The sequence below is a fragment of the Phycodurus eques genome, chromosome 17, assembly GCF_024500275.1.
Source record: "Phycodurus eques isolate BA_2022a chromosome 17, UOR_Pequ_1.1, whole genome shotgun sequence".
NCBI classification, from domain to species: Eukaryota; Metazoa; Chordata; class Actinopteri; order Syngnathiformes; family Syngnathidae; genus Phycodurus; species Phycodurus eques.
The window spans coordinates 2,055,272-2,074,684 of record NC_084541.1 but is presented as its reverse complement, the minus strand read 5'-3'; the positions used below and the strand labels follow the sequence as shown (position 1 = coordinate 2,074,684).

The window sequence follows — 19,413 nt, the reverse complement described above, 5'->3', positions numbered from 1 at the left end:
CCCATGTCGTTATTGCAAGCAGTGCACGTCAGCGCGGTCACGCTGAGAACTACGGAAGCCGCAAATAACAACAACAAAAAAAAAAAAAAAATTTGTTCTATGAGAGATGTTCTATAAACATTTCCTCAAGCGCCCCTCTGAGGTAAGGCTTATTTTTAGGCTGGCGACCAACAGTGAGGAAGCTGTCGGAGAGTGAGGGAGCTCATTGTTTCCCCCAGCTATATGTGAGCAACAACACCTGGCACCGGCCCATTCCAAGGAAGTCCAAGCATTACTGGAGCCAGGACACGTTCATGACGGGACGTGATCTCAAAGGCAGCACCGACACATTGTTACAAGATTGTTAGGTATGATTATTTGGCTGCTGGCCAAGTGTTTCGAAGTGCAGACAAGACAAGAGACCGACACCGGGGGTCCTCGGTTTACATTGGTCGCGACACAGTTGTTTTCGAGAACACCACACGAACCAATTTGTCTAGGAATACGTTGCCAGGTGGCACAAGAATGCACGCTCATTTACTGCCGTACTTTACAGTACTGTTATTTTAAATTTATTTTTGTATATTATATTTGTGTATTGTATATTGTATTTTTAGTGTATATTGTATTGTATATGTACTGTATGGAACAACAGCGTTTTTCATACAAATACATTAACATATATACATTAACATAGTTTAGTGATCGACTCTAGCTATGGTAACTTGCATACAATTTTGGGTTACATGGCCACCATGTAACGGAACTCGGTCACAAAACGAGGGCCCCTGTACTCTCAAATTACTTATTTCCAGAAATTGGAAAATCAGAATGGAAAAATCATCTGTCTAACGCATTGATAAACAAGCAACAGTATGAATATTATGGTTCCCCTTTCGAAATAATTCCTGCTCCATGACATTGTTTCTCTCAATATTTGCACTAACCTTGTCTATAAATATCAATAGGTTTTCTATTGAAAACATTACACAATAGTTTAATACTGCTTGTTCAAAACAGACCGGTTCTTAGATCACTAATTTGGGTGATCAAACTCCTTGCAGGACCTGAGGCAGCTGAGGCAGCTTTGCTTGGGAAATTGCACAGTTTTGATAACAGATGTTTGGGAGAGACCAAAAGAGTGACAACTTAAACAAATGAAAATGTGTTTAAGTTTCAACACAACACACACCACATAATAGAAATGAGCGATTACCGAAATTTCTCGTGTATAATGTGCACCCATATATAATACACTTGGTTTGAACACTTAACCCTTTTTTGAATATACTTGCTCTTATTTTGAAATTCACAGCCCTACTTTTATTTGGTAAATTAGAAAACACACAGTTGTGCACATATGTTTGATTACCCAGGAAAAATTTGTAAGATGGGTACAATTCTTTTAAGAAAACATGAGGGTGTAAGTGTGCAGAATGTGGTTTGGCATTGTCTTGCTGAAATAAGCAGGGGGGTCCATGAAAAAGACGTTGCTTGGATGGCAGCACGTTTCTCAAAAACCTGTATGTACCTTTCAGCATTAATGGTGCCTTCACAGATGTGTAAGTTACCCGTGCCATTGGCACTAACACAGCCCCATACCATCACAGATGCTGGCTTTTTAACTTGGCGTCCATAACAGTCCGGATGGTTCTTTTCCTCTTTGGCCCGGAGGACACAACATCCACAATTTCCCAAAACAATTTGAAATGCGGACTCGTCGGACCACAGAACACTTTTCCACTTTGCAGCGGTCCACCTGTGATGAGCTTGGGCCCAGAGAAGCTGGCGGCGTTTTTGGGTGTTGATGATAAATTGCTTTTGCTTTGCATAGTAGAGTTTCAGTTGCACTTACGGATGTAGCACCGAACTGTATTTACTGACGTTGGTTTTCTGAAGTGTTCCTGAGCCCATGGGGTGATATCCTTTACACATTGATGTCGGTTTTTGATGCAGTGCCGCCTGCGGGATCGAAGGTCACGGGCATTCAATGTTGGTTTTCGGCCTTGCCGCTTACATGCAGTGATTTCTCCAGATGATCTGAACCTTTTGATGATAATATGGACCGTAGATGATGAAATCCCTAAATTCCTTGCAATTGTACATTGAGGAACATTGTCCTTAAACTGTTTGACTATTTTCTCACGCACTTGTACACAAAGAGGTGAACCTCGCCCCATCTTTACTTGTGAATGACTGAGCAATTCAGGGAAGCTCCTTTTCTACCCAATCATGGCACCCACCTGTTCCCAATTAGCCAGTTCACCTGTTCCAAACAGGTGTTTGATGAGTATTCCGCAACTTTCTCAGTCTTTTTTGCCACCTGTCCCAGGTGGCAAAAAAGTGCTGGCACGTGCTGCTGCACGTGCTGCAGCCGGCACGTTTATGGCTGCAGCACGTGCTGCAGCCATAAAATTCCAAGTTAATGATTATTTGACAACAATAAAGTCTAGCAGTTTGAAGATTAAATATATTGTCTTTGTAGTGTATCCAATTAAATATAGGTTGAACATGATTTGCAAATAATTGTATTCTGTTTTTATTTGTTTAACGCAAAGTCCCAACTTCATTGGAATTGGGTTTGTATAATGCGCACTATTGACTTTTGACAATGGGGGGGGGTGGATGCGCATTATACACGAGAAATTACGGCAACATTCAATCCCACCCAGTGGTATTTATAAAAATTCTGCGTGGGTCTCTATTTCGTGTGGCAAAAGAAAAAAAAGATCTAAGTGATATGGATGATTGTGGGGGCACAGATGGCAGCGGCTTGAGTCACAAAGATGCTTCACTAGCCGAGTAAGTCAATATGAGCAGTGACTAAAGTGACGTCTGCGTTTTAGATCTATGAAAAAGACATCACTGCGCATTTGAAGACTGGGATGCTGCTCTATTAGTGTGAGATGTGAATGACAATATAGCTAAGTGCTCTTCAGTTGACTGAGGTCAATTAGATTAAGATTAATCTAATCTAGTTCACCTTCTATGCGTATGTATGCAAGTATGACATGAACCCAAGTAAACCACTGACGAGCAGTGGCATATCTTCGCGAGAGTTGTCACGGGTAAAATGGGTAATCGTTTATCAAACATTGAATTTATATATTCATATCAATGTAAGTGTAATTATGTGCATTTATTTGTTTACAATAGGACTATGCAATAGGTTTGTACTCATCTTGTCTCACCCATAGGCTGGTACTGGTTCTCAGACCGAGGCGTTGAGAACTCCTAATGTAAAGATTTTTCTTTTATGTACCATTTACGATGTTAAAATCACATATTTTTCCCAAAGTGCATTGCTTTACGATGCTGTGAATAGGTGCAGAAAATTGTAGGGAGTCTTTGTAAATTTATCGTGCTAGTGCAGGCCTATGAGAGACGCAACGTGCAATATTTCAAGACATTGAAGAGATGTTGCTTTAAACAAAACAACATCCCAAACGGTTTTGTTTTCTTCTGCGATACAAATTTATTCCTTAACCTATCAAGGCACATTGAACATAGGGAACAGTTTGGGAAGGTATTTGCGATAGCGGTTTGAATGTTCTGATTGTGCTGCAGTATACAAAGTCATCTAATTTTCAGGGATATTTTGCGCACGCCCTGCAACCGGAGGGTCGCTGGTTTGCATCCCTGCCCGAACGCATGTCGTCGTTATGTCCCTGGGCAAGACACTTAACCCGGAAAAAAGATAATTTAAAAGTGGAAATTATCTAAAATACTCAAACATTTGCATCAGAAAATAGTGTTAAAGAAGTGTGCTAAAGAGTTTTTAACCTGGATTTAAAAACATTGACACTTGGTGCTGACTTGATTCTGTCGGCAACTTACTCCATTTGTGAGCAGTGTACCGGTAAATATTTTCTTGTGTAATCATGTTGTCTTCATGTACAGGGTTAAAAAATATAAAACATAAAATGAAACAAGCGTATTACCCGTCTTTGTTGAGGATGGACATGACAGGCATGGGATTGAGCATCTCCCTGCCCATGGTCCAGCTTGGTCTGTAGATGGAATCCTCTGGTAGTTTAATAGGTGGGAGACACTGGCTGGGTAATGACTTTAATGGTGCAAACATAGAGCAGCCCACAAATGGCTGGCAAAGCTCTGGCTTGTATACAAATGAATAGTCCTGCAAAATAGACAGTGAACAGTAATGTATTAACGTGACTTGCAGAGAAATTCTACTTCATACACCCTGTTCTAGAGCAGAAAAGTCAATCAAAGAAGCATGACCATAATCACCATTGATTTATTTCCGTGCCATATTTTGAGTTGAAATGAATTGTATTTGACTGCCCTGCCCCTCTCTCAAAGTCAGTTGAGGATAACCGATAGAGAAAATGGGTGGATGGCTGAATTGTATTTGACATAACAATGTGGTAAACGACTAAGATGTTGTATTAAGAAGCTCATTTATTTTTCTTTTAAATTGAAAAAAAGAAAATAATTCGCCAAGATTATTCAGAGCTTTTCTTCTCTCTCAATACAGGCATATCCAATGCTGTAAATTAATACTTGATGAGAAAATTAGAACACCTGAAGCCTTTAGATTTGTGCAAAAGATCATGTTTCCTGAAGAGTGAAATAATGTGAAATAAAATGGCAAATATTTTACACATTTATATATCTAACACGGTGAACTAGTGGTTCATACGACTGCCTCACAGTCCAGGGGTTTGTGTAGGGTCTGCATGTTTGCCCCATGCTTCTGTGGATTTTAACTAAGTACTCTCGCTTCCTCCGACATTCCAAAAACAAGCACGTTAGGTTAACTAGAAAATAAAATTGTCCATAAGTGTGAATGTGAGTGTCTTCTTCTTTTTTTTTTTTTTTTTTGTCTATATGTGACTTGTGATTGGCTGGCAACCAGTCTAGGGTATACCCCGCCTCTCACCCAAAGTCAGCTGGGATAGGCTCCAGCTCATCTGCAACCCTAATGCGGGAAAGAAAACTATTGAAAATGAATGAATGGAACTTTAACCCAACTTCTTCAGAGTCTTTTGTGAGTTTCTCTAATTTGGGCCTTAACTATAAATTCAACCATAAACTCAGACAAATGACATCACTGGCTCTAACAGTAAATTTGTCCCATTAGTTCAGCCAGTTGTGATTTTCTCAGCAATCTCACAAAACATATGAACTCGCTAAAGGCTCACCTTGATCTCGGACGGCTTTGGGCTACAGAAACTCTCCTCCACCTCGATCTTAAAGTGACCCCCCAGAGACGACGTTCCATCCAGTGCGGTCATACCAGGAGGGGGCTCCATGCTGCCGTACTCTTTGCTACACATGTTCATGGGTGAGTAGCCCATAATGTGCTGCTCAAGGGAGGGAGGCGTGGGAAACATCTGGTGCAGGTCTGCCGAGCCTGGAAGGGTAGAGTCAACACAGTACAGTTAGTATACAATATGAAATGAGTTAATTGTGAAAGATTCCCTTCACTTCAGCTATGCTCTCATATGATCAAGCAAACCATGTGCAAGGTAATGTGACAGGCAGATTTGAGGGAGTTTAGTATATTAAAAACAAATAAATAAATAAAAACTAAACACACACACACACACACACACACACACAAGGAATGATGCAAACCGATATGTCAATGACTCCTCAGCTTACAGTGAGGGTGCATAACAGTAAATTTGTCCCATTAGTGGATCAAGGTACCGCATTTTCTCATATGTAATGCGCATCTATGTATAATACGCACCCCCAAAGTTGACCTCAGAATTCTGCAAAACCCTTCTGCCTATGTATAATGCATTTTTACAATGCATGATTTTGCTTCTACCCATATATTTTGTTAGTTTTTTTTAATGAATAATTCTGAAGTGAAGTTCTTTATTTGAACACGTAATACTTTTTTTTAATTTACTTGGTCTTATTTTGTTATTGACAAATCTACTTTTATTTAGTAAATTAGAAAACACACAGTTGTGCTCATATGTTTGATTATCAAGGCAGAAGTTGTACAATTCTTTGAAGAAAACATGAAGGACCAGGCGAGCCACATTTAATTTTATATTAATGGGATTCAAATTAAATGGTCAAGCATTTCAGAAAAGCGTTATCATTAAACAAAACATAACCATAAAGAAATTAATGATGCTTGATGTTCAGTCACCAGTCCTATTTAAAAAAAATAATATTTCACAAATTCTTCCAGGGTACGTACACTTATGAGCACAAATGTACATATATACAGTCATACTCTGTCATATTGAAATGAAAGTGTAGGCTAAGCCATTGTTATAACCACGAGGTGGCGGTGGCATTTTGGAATGAAAGTGTACAGCTTTTTCATAACCACTAAATGGTGGCATTCATTTATAAAATGTTAAAGTTTTTTTTCCCATATGCTCCTATACCCATGTATGATGCGCACTATTGACTTTTGACAATTTTTGTTTGGGGGGGGTAAACATGCACATTATACACGAGAAATTACGGTAAATAAGTAAATAAATCACAGGATGCCACTTGGGGGAAGACTTGGCCTCAAATGTTCCAGTTTTTCCAATCCCCCCAACTAATGTTTATTATTATAGCATCTTACACGGACAATAATCACCTGACAAACGCAAAATCCATCAGGGACTTAATAAAATGCAAAGAACCCCTGGGTTTACCTATCCAATTACTGTATCTGCTTTAATATTATATTAAAAAAACGTTTTTAATTGCACAGAAATAATCAAAATCTTCCGTCATGTACATATAAGTACCGTTGCTTTATCTCGATTAGCCATAGTCTTATAAATGCAAACCTTTATCAGACAAAGACGAAAAACCTCTCCTCCTTGAGCCATCACCTTATCGCGGTGGATGGTTTTGTGTGTCCCAATGATCCTAGGAGCTAAATTGTCTAGTGCTTTATGTTCCTGGCAGGGTCACCCATGACAAACAGGTCCTAGGTGAGGGCCCAGACAAAGTACGGCTCAAAGACCCCTGAAGATGACGAAAAATATTGAATCTCGTTTTCCCTCACCCGGACAAAGGTCACCGGGGCCCCCCTCTGGAGCCAGCCTGGAGGTGGGGCTCGAAGGAGAGCGCCCGGCGGCCGGGGGGGGGGTCACTGATACACGGGGTAGGGCCAATGACTGCCAGTCGGGGAACTGGCAGTTGGCAGTCATAGTAGCAGGGGAGTAGGTGTGTTCCCATTTAGCTTCATGGCAGTGCTCCTGAGGCCCCCCCGGGCTAGATGACTGCTTGGCATTGGGGCTCCCCTGTCATGACCCACAGCTGCTCCCTGGGTTCCCGCACCAACCCCTATCGTTCCCTTGTTGGGTGCCCTCCTTTCCAACAAACAAGGGACGAAAATCTGACAGCGTATCTGCATTCATCACGACCACTTCAAATGTATGACCAACCATACAAAGCTTTGCAGACACACCATGAGTCTTCTGGTTCTGCCAAGATGATGCCACAAGAAGTCCCTAATGAGGGCTGTGAGTTTAAAGAAACAATGCAAATCTGATCCCACAGTGACGGAAGTGAGAACACATTTCTGTTGTCAAACGTGTCTAGGTGGATTAAAGGGCATACATAAGAAAACTTATTCATAAAACTAAAGCAAAAACAATTCCTTATAGTTTTGTGTTTGCTCCCTTATCTCAAATTTAGGAAACTACAACTTAAAATCCTCACAGTACAAAATGAGAGAGCAGTAACACTGCAGCAGCAAAATGACAGCGACAGATATAGTTTTCTCCACTAGGTGGCAAAGTCAAGGGTGAGCATTACTCATACTTAAGTGGTATATTATATTCATATACTGTAAGTACTGTATTATAATTAAGTCATGTCTATTAGCTTTTATTGAAAAATCTAATTATTTGTCTCAAGCATCACTCTATCAAGACATGAGAGAAGATACTTACTAATGCAGGATACTGGGTCCAAAGTGGATGGCTTTGGTTCCTTGTTGCCAAATTTCTCATCTGTTCCATTTACCGGCCGTCTGGAACCGGGCTGTAGACAAGAAAAAAAAAATATATATATATATACACTTTCCAAACTCACTGTGGTTTCCACAAAAATAGGAGTTACAAATAAGGCCACTGTCTAACTAACCCCCAGTTCATCTTCATCCGAGTTGAAGAGGTTGTCAAGGTCGTTGATGGAAACCACCAGGTCGGTCTCGTGGATCAAGCTTGTGGAGGCAATGCGGTTGTTAGCGGCTGCCCGCTGAGGATCTGCATGCAAACATTTGAGACTTAAGAATTAAGAAAAGCCAGGTTCAGAATGTAAACAAGAAAACAAACATCTTGCCCAGTAATTATTTATGGTGGCTGATAACTGAGGTTTAAATTAAAAAAGGATAGGGGGGAAAAAAATGAAAACATTTAAGAAAAAATAGGTTCAAAAATGTGAATTAGGTCATATCGACAACAGTGCACACACTGAAATAACACAGCCAAGTTGCATTCCTCAGATGTGAATAGAAAGCAAGATGCGGTGTTATTTAAAGATTTTGAGGTCACCCGGGTGATTATGTGTCCGTGTAACAGCGGCCAAGTCATGCAAATGAACAAGAAGGATACTCGGAAAAGAAAAAGCCGCCTTACCATCCGATGTACCAGATCCTCCATCTTCACCCTGTTATAAAGTGCAAACAGAGAAGGTGAGCGGGAGGAAATATAATACAGAGTTCAGTGTTCGATTAAACCATAAACGGGACACACATTATTTCCAGTTACCGTATATTTGTTTACTGTATTGTAATATGATACCAATGCGATATCTGATAGGGCCTTCTAGAGCTTGTTAAAATGAAATATTTGAGCGGGAAATCAGTGGTCATCATCCAAAATACGCAAAACATGCTATCAACAGAAAACACATTCAATTTACCAAGAGGTTTTTCGAATGAATGCTATAATAGCAATTGTGAACATATTGGAGAATCACAGAAAGAGTTAACAGGGAGAAAGGACAGCTTTCCTCTGCTGTGGCAAATGAGATTGCCAGTGTGGATCAGAGGGAAATCAAGATCCAAGGAATGGCCTCTTAGGTTCCCACCCAGACATCAATATCTGGGAGGGCTTGCCTCTACAACGTGTGTGTGTGTGTGTGTGTGTGTGTGTGTGGGGGGGGTACACACTGAACTGTTCTTGCTGGGGAACAGGAATGTTATGTTCTTGCTATTGATTTCATTATGCTCTCCAAAGCTTTTCTCGGAGTAAAAGGGGGTTTAATCAGTCTCCCTTTAAGGACCAGTCCATAAAAGGGCAAGACCGCGGGCCACAATATATACGTAGAAATGAGGCCCTGGCTCCTCACTATTTGCTTAACCTTGCATCTTGAATAAGCCAATGTAGGGAAGGTCAGTCTTCAACATAATGCAACTCCAAGGCTACATGCTTATTATGAATCCCATCATTTAAATTTTTTTTTTTTTTTTTTTTACCGCTGTATCACTTCATATTGTTCTTCATCGAAAGGATTCTATAATCACTGTCCATCCTGTCCGTCGTTATGTTGTCCAGCCCTATTACGCTGACATCTCACACCTTAATGTATGTAATGCCATTGATGTCCGATTGTGGTTGGATTACAATTGTTCCCCGTAGAAATAATTTACTAAATCGCTGTTAATTTGTAGGTAATTGTATTTGGAACAAAACCTTCTTAGTACGGAACCTGAGGGTCACATTATAACGTTGATATAAAACATTTTAAAAAGTAACCCAACACATATTGTTATATTTGGAGCAAAAAGTCATCATCTCACGTGGCAAGCTGAATACTACTCTTATCAACAATGTATATACAGTATGCATTAAGATGAGGACGGCAGAGGATCTTGTCATGTTCCATTTTAGTAAAGAATTCACAAACAACGAAAAAGCCAATGTTTTGGCACACCAACAAAAACAGCAGTTAATATTGGCCAGATATCTACAGAGACAGCAGGTAGTGGTCGCAGACTGTTGCTTTGATGATTTGTGTGGGAACTTGTCAAAATTATGACTTTATTCTCGTAAAAATTACAGCTACAACTGGAGTTCCTCTCGGCTCAACTTAAAATAGAGATTTTTGGATGGCTTCCTGTTACAATAGACATGGGCAGTTAAAGCGGATTCTTTTTAGTGCAGTATTGCTTCAGATGATGGCATTTTTCTACCTCTGCTGGTCCCTGCCCTCTTGTCCACCCCTGCATGGATGAACGTTCCATGAAGGTTAGACAAAAAGTTTTTTGTTTTTTTTCTTTTTCTCAATGCAACAAACCACCTTCAAATGTGAGGGTTGAACATTGTGACTGGGAGAACGGTGACAAAGAACATCTGCAATTTGGCATGTAGTCTCGGAAACTGGGGGGAAAAAATGTAAAAAAAATTCTAAATCAAAGTTGTCCTGGTGAGGGACCAGACAAGTAAAAGTCATAATTCAAATCAAGCTATAGCTAAAAACAATTGAGTTTCGTCGCCCCGACACATCGGAATTGATCACATCGTAGGTTGTTTCCCCACCCCTAGTAATTACATATTACAATATTATGTCAACTAAAACTAGAATTGAAATAAAAAATAAAACGGAAACACATAAAAGGCAAGGACCTCGCTGGACAGAGGAACACCGTGTGGCAAATCAAAGGGAAAAGAAAGGTGTCTCTTATAAAGAGTTTCAGGTGACACCCAGCGATTAGTGGAGGCATGGCATCTATTAGAGTGGAGGCCATAATTTGAGGACAATTGACACACATCTACAGTGTTCTTTTGCGGGCAAATCTCAAGTGCTGCGAGTGCTTCTCTGGGCCTAAGAGTGTCACAGCTGTTATAAAAGTAGCTGCACTACTCTAAGGCAGTGGTCCCCAACCATTTTATCACCGCGGACCGGTCGACGCTTGACAATTTTCCCGCGGCCCGGGGAGTTTATTTGCCAGTTTGCTGTGGTAACGTTTAAACATTCCTTCAAAATAAGATAAAGATGCACCACAAAACGAGTATAAAGTGCATGAAAATTTTAACTCACCATAACGACAAATCAATGGGAGCCCTGAGCTTGTTTAACTGCAACGAGACGGTCCCATCTGGCAGTGATGGAAGACAATGACACCCGAAGTGTGTTGCTTATGTCGAGTCTCCTCCGTTGTTTTGTTTTGGTTGCTGTCACTGCAGAAAACCCCGCTTCACACAGATAGGAAGTCGGAAAGGCCAACAGGGTTTTCAGCGCCGTGGTGGCGATCTGAGCGTATTCTGTCATGACTTTAATCCAGAACACCGGCAGAGTTGTTGTCTCGAACATACTTTTAAGGCCGCCGTCATTTGCAATCTCCAGCAGTTGATCTACTTCTTGCACAGACATGCTAGATTCACCTGGTTTGTTGACAAATGGGTCGCGGATCCATTCCTTGCCAGTTCGTGGGTCCTTTGCGGTAGGGAAGTAGCGCTCGAACTCCTTTAAAAGCAAAGACAGGTGATCGTGCACCAGCTGGGAGAATGAAGGCTCAGGCTCAGGCTCAGTCTCACCGAAAATCCCCGCTAATGTTTGAAACATATCCAATATGCCTCTGTTCACGCGCCGTCCCCACAAATCCAATTTGGCTTTAAATGCCACTACTTTATCTGCCAACTTGAAGACAGTTGTCATTTTTCCTTGAAGTGACAGATTGAGTTCATTGAGCAGGTCGAACATGTCGCACGGGTAAGCCAGTTTTGCGACCCATTCCTCATCACTGAAATGTGCTGCCAGCGGTGAACTTCTTTTCTGAGAGAAATCTTTGCAGCGGCTCTCGTAATTCAAACACTCTGGTCAGCGATTTCCCTCGGGATAACCATCTTACTTCTGTATATAAGAGAAGGCGTCTTTGCTCCGCGTCCATCTTCTCCTCACAGCGCTGCTCAAAGAGGCGCGAGTTAAGGGCATGTGCTTTGACATGGTTAATAACTGACGACATCTTTCAATACGTTGTTCATTTGCGGTGGCAATCTTCGGCTTGCCAGCATTTCCCTGTGAATGATACAAAATGCGTAGTTTCCCACTCGGGCGCAACCTCCTTTATCCGGGCTGTTAAACCAGACAGCCGTCCGGTCACGGCAGCCGCTCCGTCTGTGCATATGCCGACACAAAAGGACCATTTCAGATTTCCTGATATATAACCATCCAGCGACTTGCACAGCTCTGCGGCTGTGGTGTTGGTTGTCAACGATAATGCACATAGCATATGGTCATGGACATCCTCCTGATAAACATACCTCACATAAACAAGTAATAGTGCCTTGTTGTCAACATCTACCGTCGTCAACCTGCAGGGCGTACCACGGGGACAATTGTGTCTCAATATCTTCGGCTATTTCCTCAATGCGCCGAGTTACGGTGCTAGCCGACAGAGGCACCTGTGCTACCTTTTTAACGGCTGCCTCTCCGAGAAGTTCACGGCAAATGTCTTTACTGGAGTGCAAGATCAATTCTTCACCAATGGCGAATGGCTTTTTAGCCTCGGCAATACGGTTCGCTACCAAGTACGATGCCGTCAGTGCCTTCGCATTTACTGATGTGGTGGCCCTCAGTAATTTCTTCTGTCCCTCGGGTTCCTGTTTTTTTTTTCTTTCAAAATACTCCAGGGGCTTTTCTGTTAATCCAGGGTGCTTGGTCTCCAAGTGGCGAAGCCGTTTTGAAGGCTTCATTGCCTCGTAGAAGAGCCGTTCCCCGCATATTTTACGCAGAGCGGGTTTGGTATGTGGCAATCACCTACCGCTATGAAGCCATATTTCAAGTAGGAGTCCTGGTATTGTCTGTTGAAAGCTTTCTTTTTTTTGGGAAGTCGTAGGCTCGTCTCCTGTCTCTTCGCTGAGCCTTTTCTCCTTTGAAACTAAAGTTTCTAAAGATGTTGGTTTCTTACTCATTTTGCTAGCTTAGGTAGACTGGTTACATTTTGGCGCTCAAGTGACGGAGACGTAACCAAGAGAATCCGGCGATTTTTCAAAATAAAAGCTCGTTCAGACTACTAGGAGACGTAAAACGGAAATAATTAATTATTTCTCGTGCGGCCCGGTACCAAGTGGCCCGCGGCCTGGCCATTAGTTGGGAACGACTGCTCTAAGGTACAGTACATGATCATGCTATTTTGGCAAAAACTTCAAAAACCTCTCGAAAACCTCTTTCTTGAGACTTCTGTTTGGGTCTCAAGTGTGCTTCAGGTGGAGGATAAGAGTGTTTTAATATATCATGAAAGTGGCTTACAGGTTTTTAAGAAAAATGTTGTTGTCTAATAAGAAGATGAATTGGCCTGAATGGTTCAAACAAAGTCATGCAACAAGTTGTTATGGTAACAAGTTGCATTAGTGGTTCAGAGTTGATCAGTACAGCAATTAGCTGATGGCACAAGCATAGAAGAGAAAAAAAAGAAAAAGAAATGACGTGGCTGTACATTTTACATGATTTTTTTCTGCTGCTCTTTCTCAGAGCAAAAGAAAAGAGGAAACCACGCAAGACATTTTAACAAAGAGGACAAATACATCCATTAGTTCCAGGGAGCCCTCAAACTTTACCTTATGTTTCTTGCCTGGATCACGCTCCCCGCCTGCCTTCTCCTTTTTGTTGGAAAATGTGAATTTCACATCTCCCTCCTCAAAGGCGTAAGGGTCCACCTCAGGCTCGTGATCTCCGTCAGTGATCGCACTAGCCAGGTACTGGCTTTTCCTGACCCGATACATCTGAACACGCTCATCAGAAACCTTCAGTGGGAATTTGGATGTGGACATCACCCTGGGGGACGACGACAAAAATGCAGACATGAGGACTGCGGAGTTAAGATGGATCAGTGAAATCCAAGAGACCAGATAATGAATATTTATTCCAAATGTCAATTTCAAAAGTTTTATCGTCAACAAAGACTGAATTTGATGAGTGACTAAATAAAATATATATCAATCTTTGCTAAAGTGCTATGCCACTGTTTGATAGTCCTTGTCAGCACTGCTTTGTGTTTATCAGTGGTAAATGCAACGGCAACGATCGCAAACAACTCTGACAGCTGTCTTGGAGCAGCACTGGCTGCATGGGGTTTGTTGTCAGACTTCATTTCAAACACATTAACAAGAACGTGGTGACTCCAGCACAGACTGTTCATACATTTACAGTCACTGTGAGATGACTCATGTGACTGCGGCCCTAATTGTTCTTCTCTTGTGAGAAAGTAAAGCGGGAGGGTCACCACTGCGTTGCCGTTTTTAGCCCCCTCCTCAACTGTATTATCCCACACGTATGTCCTCTCGTCATGCTTGTCCTGTTCTGATGCGAGGTGATGGAATGCAGTGGCCTGGGCCACAGATTAGCCATCATTCAGGGCCGTAGCCGGGAGGATTATAGCTCACCAGAATAGCCCATCCGAGCGCTTGGTCCGTCGGGATTGCACAACTCCACTGATCATTTCCACAATGGCCACCCCCTCAGGTTGCTGGTCCCATATGCTAATCCAAAAACCCGACAGACACCCCTTGCTCTCTTCCATCCGCCACCCTTCGCTTATTACAGCTTCTTCATGGTGTCTTATCCCAAGGCGAGCAATACGATAGCCAGTTCATCTTTATCTAACCTGACCATTTCTCTTGCTCTTTCCAAGCTTTGGTGCGTGCCTGTGTGTAGGAATCAATGAGTAGTGCTGGCCCTGCACATTGGTGATGAATGATGTCAAAAGGGCACATAGCAAGAGATTAACATCCTGTGTGTGGCTAAGCGCTACGGTGAACATTCTGAGGCTGAGGAATAAGAGAGGAGACAGCAAATGGCTGAAGGCTCGACTGTATTGCGCGTGGCTGTTTGCGATGCTCATAATAATCAATTCTACAATTAATTGAAGATTTCTTTCAACTGTGGAATTTTTAATTCATCTTTGAAGATGTTGATTGGTCATATCCGGAAGCAACTGACGCAAAACGGAGTGCACTACTTGGCTGCAACCAGCATAGGCGCTGTTGAATCAGTTGCAACTACGGCGGTAGCTAATTTATGAGTACAATTTGCTCTATGACCAATCTTGAAAAGCCATTAATCTGTTCCAGGCCCTGCAGCCCCAAAAAAGTTTGTTTTTTGTTATGTGCATTTTATAAAGAAAAAGCACATTTTATTGAATAATAAAACAGATTGTAAAAAATAGTAATAAAAATAATTTCAAAGTTGTTTTTTTTTTCCTTTTACTGGCGGAAGCCCTTTTCCACCATAAAAAAAAAAAAAAAAATTATATATATATATATATATATATATATATATATATATATATATATATATATATAATTTTTTTTTTTGGACTAATGGAACACCCTCAGCTGCTCAAGCACTTCCATTGGCAAGCAATATTTGAAACACTGAATTCGAGTTACATGCGCTATATGAAGATGTTGTTGCACTCCGTGGGAATCTAAAACTTCGCCGAGGGGGTTAGGTTCCGGACCACTCACACAATAGGTGTCTTCCACGACGTAAGGTCCATGCACTGACGAAATTTGGTTGTTGTTTTTTTTTGTTTTGGTTTTTTTTTGTAATCCCCGTGTCAGTCCACACTTAATGTAATCCCCGTGTCAGTCCACACTTGATGAAAAAAATCTTAACGCTGCTTTATGTCACAAGACTGTGATTAATCGTCACCAAAATGTATGTGGACATCTCTAATTATGCCCCATTGTCTGAAATCCACACTTGTTTCTATAAGTTGTTTATATTCATCTATAACAAAGTGGAGAAACTATGCAAAAATATAAGAATTTGTGAAGGAGGCAAATACTTATTGACAGCACCGTATATGTTTTTGCGTTTTTGTTTTACTGGTGGAAATGGGCTTCCATACCCATATGAGGTTTGCTTGTAACTACAATTTTGGCTTGCCACACAAAGCAAAAAAAAAAAAAAAAAAAAAAAAGGGGGGGGGGGGGGAAACAAGCAACAGCTAGTAACTCAAAAAACTGGGGGCACTCGTCAGTCAAGGTACTGTAGTTGAAAAAGTCTGCTACGGCACAACACATCCATGCAAAATCGTTCTGCTTAACAACACATCACAAGTTGAGAATATTCCAACGGGATTCACCCATCAAAGAGGCGATTAAAGAAACGTCATTCATTCGTAGTGGCTGAGCGAGAAAGCACTAATTATTAAATGGTACTTACTCGGTCACAGACACAAGGTTGTCCTGCGAGGCTAACCCATCGTCCCTAAACTTTTCCCCCGGTAGCACTGGTGTGGGCAGCTCTGCTTCTTTCCTGCGGGGTAGGTTGAACAACCTCCATGGTGAGTGATTGCTATCATCTTCTAGGTGGACCCCGGCACCTGTGTACACAGTGAGTTCGGGCGGTTCTGAAAAACCAGAGACTGAAGAGTGAGGGTGGTGCGAAGAGAAGTGCTGGGTCAGACCCTCCGGGCCTGCAGGCTCCTCGTTGCCACCCTTTGACCCACCCAGGCATGGCTCCAGAGGAGGCTGGTAAAAGTGTTGGTTGTTGGGAGTGGAAGGGTTCTTCAAACCCTCCCTGAGATCTTCACCACTCTCGCATGGGTGGGGGCTAAGTGGTGGGGGTTGGGGGGAGTTGGCGAGGTCTGACGGCCCACCTGCGCTAACCACCTCACTGTTGAGCTGAGGTGTTTTTTGGATGGTGGACACATGCGTTGACCGTATACTAGAGAATCTTCCTCCATCCTGACTCCTCATTGCAAGTCTTTGGCCGGCCCGTGCCTCAGTCTCCATTGAGGTGTCTTCGCTTGTCAGGTTTCGATGATGGAAAGGTGTCTGGGGTCTTTTCTGCTGCTTGTCACTCTTGTCTGGCTTCTCTCCTCCAGGCTTATGCTTGGTAGGAGTCTGGGAGGCCTGGCCCACTGACTGAGCTTGGCCCACATTTCCGCCTGTTCGCTGCTTCACTGATTTATGTCTAGAGGAAAGAAGATGAACAAGAAAATACGTTGAGACTTTGATGGATTGGTGACACAAACCAAGAGAGAGAGCAGAGAGCTGTGCTGTGGAAGCAACTCACCTGTCAGACTATGAATATTAAGAAAGGCTTTTGCATGTTTTAAACGTACAAACGTCTTGAACATTCTACACATAATTGACACCTCAGATTTCCTGACAAATATAAATCAATATCATCTGTAAAGTATCAACCACAGTTATGAATCTAAACGTCAAGTAACAAGACCTGTCCAAAACAAGGCAAACCATTTGTTCACCCTTACTGTGAAAATGTTCACTGAGAGCCTTGCAGCAAAGCACAAGGTTATCAACCAAAACAAAGGAAATGAAAACAAAATGCTAATGGCCATTAAAATTGTAATTAATGGGGCTTCAAGTTTCTCTGTTGTTAAAATACTGGGTGGATCCTAACAAATTAACACACCCATGCTGACTGTGCATGTTCGAGGTCTGCTTTGAAAAGACGGAGGAAAGCTGTCCCATATGGTAGTAATGCCTCTAATAAGCCCATGCATAAAAAAAGCGCTTCTATCGAACCTAATAACTAAGCAATCATTTTCCAGACACCGTGTCTAGTGGTTAGACATCAGCAGCCGAGCATTTGGGTAGGCCTGCTCACTCGTTTGAATTTCCAAGCTTGTTTGACAAATATATTGATGTTTTTGACAAACATAACTAGTTTGACATGATATATGATAGCATAGGTGTGCCCAGGTGAGGCCATCACTTCAATTATATAATGTACGGAGAAAAAAAAAACAAAAAAAACGCTTGGTTGGTAATGACACCACTCACCTAGAGCAGCTGCAGTACGACCTCTCAGAAGGCTCAACAAAATCCCAGGTTCCCACTCTCTCTGTCCGGTCCTCCTCACAGGTACCATTGGTTGCAGCTGAGTACTTCCGCCTGGGGTGGAGGCAAATAAAGACAAACAATAATGACAACAACATGCTTACTGACTCTAAGTTTTACGGATATAAGAGTTAACCACGTGCTTGACATTATTTCACATTATTTAGAGCAGTGGCGGCACGGTGGTCGACTGATGAGCACATCTGCCTCACAATTCTGAGGACCCGGGTTCAAATCCGGCCTCCAATGTGTGGAGTTTGCATGTTCTCCCCGTGCCTGCGTGGGTTTTGTCCGAGTACACCGCTTTCCTTGCACATCCCAAAAACATGCGTGGTCGGTTAATTGAAGACTCTAAATTACCAGTAGTTGTGAACGTGAGTGTGAATGATCGTTTGTTTCTATGTGCCCTGCGATTGGCTGGTGACCAGTTGAGTGTGTAACCTGCCTGTCACCCAAAGATAGCTGGGATAGGCTCAGGCACGCCCGCAACCCTAGTGAGGAGAAGCAGTATGGAAAATGGAAACCAAAATTCTGGCAGTATGCAATGGTAAATAAATGCAGTCTGCTGCTTAGACTGACCCTGCTTGGAGCACAAGTATTTGGGTGACACGCTAATAGCTAACTACTGCTGACATTTTGTGCTTGCATGGGGGGGGGGGGGGGGCAACAGAACCCTCAGTGCTCCCAATGTGTCAGATTCACTGATAGTGAGTCATACCCAAGATCATGGGACAACATTGCAATATATGCTGTTTTAATACTGCTATCGCACCAGGGAACTGTGCAGGTGAAATATTAAGCTTAGTTCTCACTCAACGCATTTATTTTTGGAAACCCACCAGTATATACTTTATACAGTGGAGGAAATAATTATTTGATCCCACACCGATTTTGTAAGCTCACCCACTCACAAAGACATGAACAGTCTATAATTTTAATGGTAGGTGTATTTTAAGAGGGAGAGACGGAATAAAAAAAAAAAAGAATCTAGAATAAAATTCATAAACAAAAGATTCAAATTATTTAGCAATGTATTGTGGGAAATACTGTAAGTAATTTCCCCCAGTATTAAAACATTACTTGGCACTTGGCGGAGAACCCCTTGTTGGCCAGTACAGAGGTCAGACGTTTCTTGTAGTTGATCAGCAGGTTTGCACACATCTCGGGAGGAATTTTGGACCTCTCCTCTTTGCAGATCCTCTCCAAAACCTTAAGGTTTCAAAGCTGTGCCAGATTCTCTATGGGGTTTAGGTCTGGATACTGGCTAGGCCACTCCATGACCTTAATGTGCTTCTTCTTTAGCCACTCTTTTATTTCCTTGGCCGTGTGCTTTGGGGGTCATCGCCTCGCTGGAAGCCCCACCCGGAGACCCATTTTAAGTTTTCCGCCTGAGAGAAGGAGGTTGTCACCCAGGACTTCACGGCTCCATCCATAGTTCCCCCGACACGGTGAAGTTGACCTGTCGTCTCCTTTGCAGAGAAACACCCCGAAGCATAATGCTTCCACCTCCATGCTTGACTGTGGGGATGGTGTTCTTGTGGTCAGCGTCTTTAATTCCTCTTCCTCAAAACACGGTGAGTCAAACTGATTCCAAACAGTTCGATTTGTGTCTCACCTGACCGCATCACCTTCTCCCACTCATTCTCTGAATCATTCAGGTGTTCACTGGCAAACT

At 42.2% G+C, this 19,413-nt stretch overlaps 1 protein-coding gene across 2 annotated transcripts in view; it reads right to left on the bottom strand.

The window, feature by feature from the left end:
- The window catches only part of med13a (mediator complex subunit 13a), a 98,963-nt gene that overhangs the window by 17,775 nt on the left and 61,775 nt on the right, over positions 1–19,413 (bottom strand). The window contains exons 8-16 of one of the 2 annotated variants that reach the window (XM_061702076.1): positions 17,682–17,792; positions 16,379–16,845; positions 16,093–16,279; positions 13,482–13,698; positions 8,556–8,586; positions 8,062–8,183; positions 7,869–7,959; positions 5,145–5,356; positions 3,921–4,117 (exon numbers count right to left, since the gene is read on the bottom strand). In XM_061702076.1, coding sequence (XP_061558060.1) covers positions 3,921–4,117; positions 5,145–5,356; positions 7,869–7,959; positions 8,062–8,183; positions 8,556–8,586; positions 13,482–13,698; positions 16,093–16,279; positions 16,379–16,845; positions 17,682–17,792 — 1,635 coding nt within the window. Of the gene's footprint in view, positions 1–3,920; positions 4,118–5,144; positions 5,357–7,868; positions 7,960–8,061; positions 8,184–8,555; positions 8,587–13,481; positions 13,699–16,092; positions 16,846–17,681; positions 17,793–19,413 lie in introns of both variants that reach the window. The other variant, XM_061702075.1, reaches the window with a different exon arrangement.